We start from the raw sequence: 10124 nt of genomic DNA on the forward strand, positions 1-10124 counted from the left end.
ATAATAAAAGAGTTTGTTATCCTCCTTACCAGTGACTAACATTAAGTAATTAAGTAATAATAAAATAAAAAAAGTTTCATTACGACCCTTTCAAAGATAACAGATCTAAGAAAAATTAAATACCTACACTATTTTTCAAAATGACAACATTGACTATGAGACATTAGATCAAAATTGAAACTTTAGATTGGCATATTAGATGCAAATAAAAATACTCACTTGACTTTTCTCTCCTCTACCTACGTGCACACTTTTTGTCTTCTTCGTCGCCCACGTTACAGTATTCCTTTGCCATTTTTCTTCACTCAAGAGCCAACCCAGCTTCAGATTAAAATTCCAGCTTTTATTTTTTCTTATTTTCTCTCTTTGTCTCTCATTTCTTTTTCTACTAATTTCAAATTTATGTATTTCTATTTTTTCACTTAACTCCTTAATTGCAAATCGACTAATTTGCAAGATTCAACACATATTAAATTGAATAGAGCCCTTGTAAAAGAATGAGAATAGTTCCAAGAAAAGAAATATGAAATTAAATTAATTTTTCCAAGAAAAGAAATATGAAATTAAATTAAATTTTGGCGCCGTTAAATCACTGAAAGAGTAAAAGATTAAATATTTGATTTATATAAGTAACATTTGTTGGAATAGATAACTACCCACATATGAAAAATATCTATAAGTTAAGTAATACCATTTATAATATAAAAAAGTTAAATTTTGGATCTGATATCTTTTCTCCCAAATTTATTTGTTCCGTCTTTTTTCCATCAAAGAAAAAAGAGTGCACGATAGGGTCAACCAGAGGAAAATAAGGAAGAAGTTTGCCCTTCGGGAAAGGGCACATGATTTTTTATATTTTTAATTTGCAATCTAATCTGAAGCATCATTTTGACCCAATGACTCATGTTACATGTTTAATAGTATAGGGTTCTCACTTTGTTGTTCTGTATATAAACAAGAGTGACTCAAGTAGCAATACTTTTCATATAAGAATATATATCTTTTAAAACAATACAATTACATAATACTTCTCATATAAAATTCACATCAATTATTAAGATTAAAAATTAATTAATAATTACATAATTAGTTAACAAAATTATATACATCTTTTAATCTTGAACAATAACATACATGTAAATTGCTATATATCATTTCAGATACTAACTGTACATATATACTTCTATACTATATATAAAGACAAAATATGATGTAACTTCCACCATGGTGTAATTTTTATTTCATATTTCGCCCTTCACATTATTTAATTTTTACAAAAAAACCATATAATCATAAATAAATATCACCAACACATTAATTAATTATATCTTTCACATTAAATTGAATATCTATATCTATACTATATATAAATGCAAAACATGGTGTAACTTCTACCATGGTGTAATTTCTATTTCCTATTTTGCCATTCCATTATTTAATTTTTACAAAAAGACCACATAATCATCTATACTATATATAAATGCAAAACATGGTGTAGATTCTACCATGTTGTAATTTCTATTTCCTATTTTGCCATTCACATTATTTAATTTTTACAAAAAGACCACATAATCATAAATAAACATCACCAACACATTAATTAATTATATCTTTCACATTAAATTGAATATTATCATAAATACATTAAAACTATAACAAATACATTCTAATTCTAAAAATAAAATATATAAAAATTGAATACGTAGTACCATATAATATTGACCGGCAGACACGGAATGCCTATTCACACTAGTATATATAATAGAAAGAGCTTTAGTTGAAATCCCTAATAAGCAGGGCTCTTAGATATTGAAACATTTATTTAATATAGTATCGTGGAAGGCAACTTCAAATATTCAAATGATATGGAATTAAAATTAGCCAATATAAGAAAGTTAACACATCGATATATGTTAGATCCAAATCAAAGGTCAAGTTACTTCAGCACGATCTTTTGAGCAAAAGTCATAAATTTATATATATTTAACAACAAAATTTGAAAACTAACACGGCCTCTCTCTTCCTTGCCGGCTATAAAATTTGAAGAAAGATTGTGTTCCAACTCATATATTAAATTAAGCGTAAAATTTATACATTATCATAATAAAAATTTATATATGTACACTATATCAATTATCATTTATTTAGATCATTTTTTCTAAAAAGTCAAAAATAGACAAGACAATAACAATGTATAAATGTTATACTTGTCAATACGTATATATTTTTCACCTATTAAATTATATTCAAAATTATGTCTGACACTAGTCATGATACTGAAACAAAAACAATTATAATAATAAATGTTTAATAGATATAATATATTTTTATTGATGCGATATATGATAATCTCTCATCAATGGTGGAAGGAACCTAACATGACTTTAAATTGCAACAATAATGCTCATACATATATATATATTTTTTGATTTGGAAGAACATGTTAGCAATATGTATCTAAAAAGTTGGACAAAAATACTTATTCATTATATCCAACAAGGATCACATATTCCAAAAAAGTCATATATTCACGTCTCAAGTCAATCACATATCATTAAGTAATATAAAAAACATATTTTTTATTTTTATGATTTTCTTTTTAATTATGTGTTATTTTTTGATTGACTTGAGACACAAAAAATGAGACATGTAATGTCTATTCTCATCTTATAATTTGTTGTCCATAATCACAAATGTCATATTAATTAAAAAAATTAAACATTCATGACTCTATTTTTGCTTCATTGCACATGTTGTTAACATATTCCTTCATGAAAAGGAAAAGACTCATGTATCTTAATTAACAAACCCTTATATATTGAATGGAGATCCTTAAGAGAAGAAGGAAGAAGTTAACAAGTAAAATGGGTTCTTCGGTCACATTCACAGAAAAGCCTCATGCTGTGTGTATCCCATTCCCAGCACAAGGCCATGTAACCCCAATGCTTAAACTAGCAAAGCTACTCCATCATAGAGGTTTTCATATAACCTTTGTTAACACAGAGTACAATCACAAACGCCTTATCAAAGCTAGAGGTTCCGATTCTCTCAATGACCTTCCATCATTTCATTTTGAAACCATCCCTGATGGTCTTCCTGAGTCTGATGATGTTGATGCTACACAAGATATACCTTCCCTATGTGTCTCTACCAGTAAAACATGCGTGCCTCACTTTAGGAACATCATTTCTAAACTCAATAATAATGCCTCAGATCATGTCCCTTCTGTTTCTTGTATAATTTCTGATGGTGTTATGAGCTTCACTCTCGATGTTGCTCAAGAGTTGGGCATACCAGAGGTTATTTTCTGGACAACTAGTGCATCTGGGTTCATGTGTTACACACAATTTCATCAACTCGTTGAAAAGGGCATAATACCCCTAAAAGGTAGATTGGTTTATTTTCTTTTATTATTTTATATGATTTCACAAATGAAATTTTTTCTGCATCTTTATTTTTTCAGGAAAAGAAAAGGTTAAATAAGAACATAAAAAACAATGAGATGTTTCCTTTTTTTAAGTTATCAAGTTTTGATGTATATTATATGCTTTTTCTTAAGGGGCTGTATTCTTTTTGTTTGGGGTTGTATTCAGTTTTATGATTTGTGAATATATGTGTGGACAACATTGGTAAAAAAGTTTATGCTTGCTTATATTCTTAAAATTTCATCTTGAAATATGTAATTAATACTTCAATAATCACGCATATTCACATAAATTAAAATTTTATTATAATATTGTCAAGAAATAAAAAAACATTTATTAACAGTGTTACATGTAGTGTATTAGCAACTTTGGCCAAGTAAGTTTTTTCTTTGAGATGCAGATTCTAGTTACATTACCAACGGATATTTGGAGACTAGCATCAATTGGGTGCCAGGAATCAAGGAAATTCGACTGAAGGACATGCCTAGCTTCATCAGAACCACTGACCCAAATGATATTATGGTTAATTTCGGGATAAGAGAGTGTAAGAGAGCTCAAAGAGCTTCAGCAATCATATTAAACACGTTTGATGCCATAGAACATGATGTTTTGGATGCATTATCATCATTTTTACCCCCAGTGTATTCCATTGGCCCCATAAATTTATTGTTAAATGATGTAACTAACAAGGACTTGGAAAAAATTGACTCCAACCTTTGGAAGAATGATCTAAAGTGTTTCGAATGGCTCGACACAAAAGATCCTAATAGTGTTATTCTTGTGAACTTTGGGAGCATAGCAGTTATGACAAGTGAACAAATGGTGGAGTTTGCTTGGGGTCTTGCTAACAGCAACAAAACCTTTTTATGGGTTATAAGACCAGATCTTGTAACTGATGAAGGTGCTATTCTACCTCCACAGTTTGTGACAGAGACAAAAAATAGAGGCTTATTGTTAAGTTGGTGTCCTCAAGAGAAGGTTTTAGTTCATCCAGCAATTGGAGGATTCTTAACACACAATGGTTGGAATTCAACGTTGGAAAGTGTGTGTGGAGGTGTTCCAATGATATGTTGGCCCTTCTTTGCAGAGCAACAAACAAATTGTAAACTATGTTGCAAGGAATGGGGAATAGGGTTGGAGATAGAAGATGTTAAGAGGGATAAAATTGAAAGTCTTGTGAGGGAGTTGTTGGATGGGAATAAGGGTAAGGAAATGAAAGAAAAGGTTTTGGAATGGAAGAAATTGGCCAAAAGTGCTGCTTCTAACCCTAATGGTTCTTCATTTCTGAATCTGGAGAAAATGATTCATGAAGTTCTCATTAATGGCCAAAAATCACAAAATTAGTGTTTAGAGAAGTTTATATATCTTTATATTCTTCCCAGTTCTTTGTTTGGGTTTCTATTGAATAATTCTAGACAATAAAGTGTCCTTGTTGTTATTGATATTCCATGTATTTCAAAATTTTAAATTTGTGTATTTTAAGTTTTATGTTTTTTTTATAAAATGTGTGACAGTGAATAAATATGTTAAGAGTGTCTTGATACATTAGTATTTTTAATTATTGAGCACAATAAAATGAATGACAAAGTATTATATGTGGTTACACATTATCTTCAAATAATCAACAAGCACTATTTATTGGTGGGGTTATTGTGGAGGTTGAAAAGTAAGTCACATATTGCATAGAACCAATTTCTTTCTGGTTGTTATGAGCCAAAATATGTCATTTAATTATGGGTTAAAAGTAACCCTTCATCTGGTTCATGTGGAAGAGGTATGTTGCAAAATAAATCTCACATTGCTTATCTTAGTTACATATCCCGAGTTTGAATCTTTGTGAATGAAGCTAGTTAAATATTTGGAAAAAAAAATAGAACTTTGTTGACTATACTGGACATACTAGAGTTGTGCAAAGGTGCCTCCCGTGAAGAATAGTTTAGAAACCAAGAACTGTGGAACTAACACATAGCCCAAGGAAAATGTAATGAATATGAATTAAATAAATGTTGTAAAGTTTGTTAGTTTGAATTAGTCAAATAAATAATAAAATTAATATTTTTTACCAAATTTATTATATATAATTAGTATATGTAATTAAGCAACTATAATTAGTATATGTAAAGTTAACATGCGCCATGTGTAGCTTTGTACTCACAAACTCCTTAAAGATTTCGTGGGCCGAAGAAGGAAAAATCTAATACATAAGTACAATTTAATCCCCGGAAGTAAAACACAAATATCTTCTTTTATAGCATTGCATAGCTCAAGGTATAAAAAACTCAATCGGATTGACCCGAGACTATACTCTCTCATTTTTTTAAATCATCTAATATATAAATATAAATTACAAATTTTCCATAGTGATTAGTGAATATTACTCCCATTAAAGATGACAATGGATACCTGAATCCGTGAGTATTTACAACAAGTTGGATGTCAGTCCGTATTTTTGAACTAGTGGGTAATTGAAACTCGAGATTATAAGAACCACTATTGGATGAGTCTGACTCTGGATAATGATGTACTCAGACCCATTGATGTTATATTATTAAGTGTTTCGAATGGCTCGACACAGTGATGTTATATTATTAAGTAGTAATGTGATGTTATCTTATGTTGCTAATTAATATGTATAATCCAATATTTTGTTTATTGAACAATTCTTACAAAATTAATTTTACATCATGATGTTAAAATAGACAATTTAAAATGTGTTTAAAACTTTAAATATATTTTATAATTTTTTCTCTTGTTCGTTACTTAAATAATATTGTAGGAAACAAACACATAATTACATAAATTATTCGAAATTATTTTTAATGTTTTTTTGAATTTGTGGGTAACCGCATATCCACTAGGTACCCATTACCCATAAGTAACAGATCCAATAGGTATCAGTACGAGTCTAGGGCAAGTTTGAGTCAAAAAATAAAGCAACAGAGTGAGTCTGAGTAATGTACTATCCAAAACCTATTACTATGCCTAACCCCTAACAACGTTAATGTATTCTCAAGGCATATCACAACTTCACCAAGTTGTTATTCTAGAATCTCGTGGGAAAATTACCATTTTGTTCTTCACGAGGCCAACTCATCTACATATCACGTGCATCAACATTTCAGACATATTGAAATACGAGTGAGAGTAATGGAGGGACAAATGATTTTTTTCTTTATATTTTAAAGGTAAATATATAATAGCATTTTAAATAAAAAGATATAAATGTCAATATGTATTAATTTTTCTTTACTTTTATATAGCACTTCCCTCTCAAATGGAAAGGAGTCTAACTCATTGAATACCCATGATATTAGAATCAATATATTGCCAAGCCATTAGAAATGAACTAATAACACTGAAGAGCATGAGTAGTTTGCATGAATTTGTGAAATTAAACTCTAACTGAAAAATAGAACTGAATATCTCAACCATGTCTAAGTCATATGGAGTCATGTCCGCATGTCATGTGTGATAGGAAATTTAAATAATAATAATGAAAATTCTAATAGAGTACATGTGATAGATAATAATTTCTCCAACTTGCTAGAATCTATGAGGAGCAATATTAAATAATGTAGTAACACACAAGGGACACCAGAATTTTAACCTGAAAAACCTTCCCAATGTGAGAAGTAAAAACTACGAGCTCAAGCCAGTCAATAAAGCTCCACTATAATCAAAATAGGAATACAAGAGTGTCTCTAAAATACAGTACAAAATGTTCTCAACAATACGGCATGCAACAGAGCAACAAGCTTGAAAATGAGAACAAGAAAAACCAGAAAAACAACTGTTGTAACAACTCGTATTCTACCACCTCGGACGTTGTCACACCGATCCAAAAGTTTAGAATGAAGAACTATAAGATGTGAACCTGCTGTCTAAATTTCAGCCAAATCCAATGGTGAACGAAGACGCAGTCGCGAATTTCCCACGATTGCTGGAAGTTCATGCGAGTTAAGTTTTCTTATTTTCTCTCACACTTTTCAATTGCCTCTTTTTGCATAAATTCCCTTCACACCCTTGCCACATATGACCCCTATCAATTAGATTAAGTGGGACAAGTGAGTTTTGCCCAACAAAGTCTTTCTCCATATAAGAAGAGAGCCCAAACCCAACATATCTCCCCCTTACAACTATGCGAAGAGAATCCCCAAACCGACAATCTGACAACAAGTTTCAAACTTTCACCTTGATAAGGCCTTAGTCATCATATCATCACCATTATCATCTGTATGAACCTTAGCCAATTCCAACAATCTAGCATCCAAAACATCACGTATCCAATGATACCTCACATTAATGTGTTTGGACAATAGTGTAAGGAAAAATTTTTAAAGTGGGGCATGTAAAATAGACATAATTATACCCCTACTTTAAGAGTTTGTTTGAGAGTTAGATTTAGGAGGGGAAAGAAGAGAAATTGAATATTTGATAATCATCTCAAAGTGTATTTTATAACTCTTAAACCTTCACTTTATCTTCATATCCCTATAAAATTTAACTCCCAAACTAACCATAAGATTAAGGTTTTTCTCAATTTTGTACAGAATTTTATTTGTTTGCAGATTAAGTACTGTCTTCAACTCTCCTCAGTCCTAACCCTAGTGTCTCTTCTTACTCAACTATTTATCTTTCTTTGTATTTGTTAAATGAAAGGTTGCCAACTTGCCATAAATCTACAAAAAAAAAAAACAATGATTAAGAAGAGTGCATTTTCAAATTTCTCAATACAATGGTAAAATGGAATTCAATGCAGCTTAGAAATAACTATTTAGAATTGGCTATAATATATATATATATATATATAAATAAAATTAAATATTCGTCCATATATATTATTACAAATATTCATTAACTTATTCTTATTGTATACAAACATCAAATTTGGCTTACTTCGACCAATTATATTCATCCATGATGCTTAACATCACTAGCTAAACGTTAAGTTGGCATTGCCTTCAAATGCTGAGCTCTTGGTATTATGAGTCCAAATTTCTCCTGCATATTCAAATTGGCTGGGCTAACATTACATGGAAGTTTCCTGTTAAAACAATGTACCAATTGAGCCATTAACCAAACCCATATGAATTCCAGGACAACCTTAGAACCAAACCAAATGTTATAAACATAAAATCTGCTTGAGCTCTAGAGTTTATTTTCTTATTCATAGAACTCTGAGGGTAAATATTTTCAGCATTATACATTAGGGTCCCTCCCTATGGTCCAAGCATTTATTGTGATACGTGTCTTTTTCTTTATGTAATAGCCATCAATTGTAATGTCTTCTCTAGCTTCTCTTGGAATCAATAATGTTCCTACACGTACAAAGCTAGACTTTTTGAATATTTTAAATTGAGATTGTAATTTCAAATACTTCCATAATATTAACATTATACACTATATATTGTGACATCATAATTATAATACAATTTCAGCAACTTCAAAAACTGGATCTAGATTTAAAATGTTGGTCTCATTTACTATCATGTTTAAATAAGACATGCAACTTAATTAAATCCTTCACTTCAATCATTCATTCATTCTTATAATTCCTACTTCAACATGTATAACCGTTTCAACGTTGGTCTCATTTACCACCATATTCAAGTAACACAACTTAATTAAATCATTCATTTCAACCATTCTCATAATTCCAACTTCATTTTCTATCTCAACTAAAGGATTTTTATCACCTTAGATGCCTTAAAAGTTAACTTCACTTAATGACATTATTAGCATTTAGTTGTCTCCACAATCGTATATAGTACAATAGTGTTGATGTTAGTTCCATCTATGACATTATTTGTTCACTTTGGGGATCCATCCCTTGTGCATCATGTCTATAATTTGCATAAGCTTAAGCATATTGACACTTTTCAAACTAATTGGTGACATAACCAAATAGGAGTTGACACATCATTAATATTAATTAAAACTAAAATAATCAACTAAAACAAGGAATAAAAGTTAAGGATTTTTTTTAAAAGATTCAAATTTAACAATAGGAGTAACTTGACAAACAAAAATAAATTTGAGAGGACCCATTATTTTGGTGATAAAAACTCACTAATCCCCTTAAACTTTTTGACCATTTATAAAGAAACACCATGAACTTATAATCTTCTTGATTGACTCTTAAACTATTATATTTATACCAATAAGTCCTTTCACCGATTTCTCATTAAGCTACTAATTGAGAAAGATTCATATATATTTAAATCCAACTTTCATCAACACAATTACAATTATTTTCTAGTGGTGTAAGACCCTACTGGATCCCAAGATCGAAGATTCAATTCCTGGGAATAACACTTGTTGAAAGATGTTCCTTACTCAACAAAGGTGAGAGAGTATAATAAAAAATCACAATCATTTGTTTATTTTATTAATTTTTAATCTCGCTTCAACTTTTATAGAGATTTAAAATCATTTATACTTTTATGAACAAAACATTTATAGGAAAAAACAGTTTGCACATTGAAACTACAACATTTAAGATAAAACTTGGAAGGTCAATATTTGTCCACATCATTGTCATTAATAACCTAATGAATATTAGCTTGTAGGATTTATTGACATAATTGTAAAAATTTAAGAACCAATTGTGATAATTTAAATGTTCATGATAGCAATTTGTAAATGTCCAAAAATTTAAAAGTTGTGTTAGTACACTTTTCCAACTGAAAAACCAAAGTG

General features: G+C 29.8%; 1 protein-coding gene across 1 annotated transcript; it reads left to right on the forward strand.

The window, feature by feature from the left end:
• LOC109349771 (7-deoxyloganetin glucosyltransferase-like) lies at positions 2837-4828 on the forward strand. The gene is made up of 2 exons (XM_019590728.1): positions 2837-3387; positions 3826-4828. Exons 1-2 carry the CDS (start codon positions 2865-2867, stop codon positions 4767-4769), a joined length of 1467 nt encoding a protein of 488 aa, XP_019446273.1. The 5' UTR covers positions 2837-2864; the 3' UTR covers positions 4770-4828.

Source organism: Lupinus angustifolius, chromosome LG06 (genome assembly GCF_001865875.1).
Source record: "Lupinus angustifolius cultivar Tanjil chromosome LG06, LupAngTanjil_v1.0, whole genome shotgun sequence".
In the NCBI taxonomy this organism is placed as follows: domain Eukaryota; kingdom Viridiplantae; phylum Streptophyta; class Magnoliopsida; order Fabales; family Fabaceae; genus Lupinus; species Lupinus angustifolius.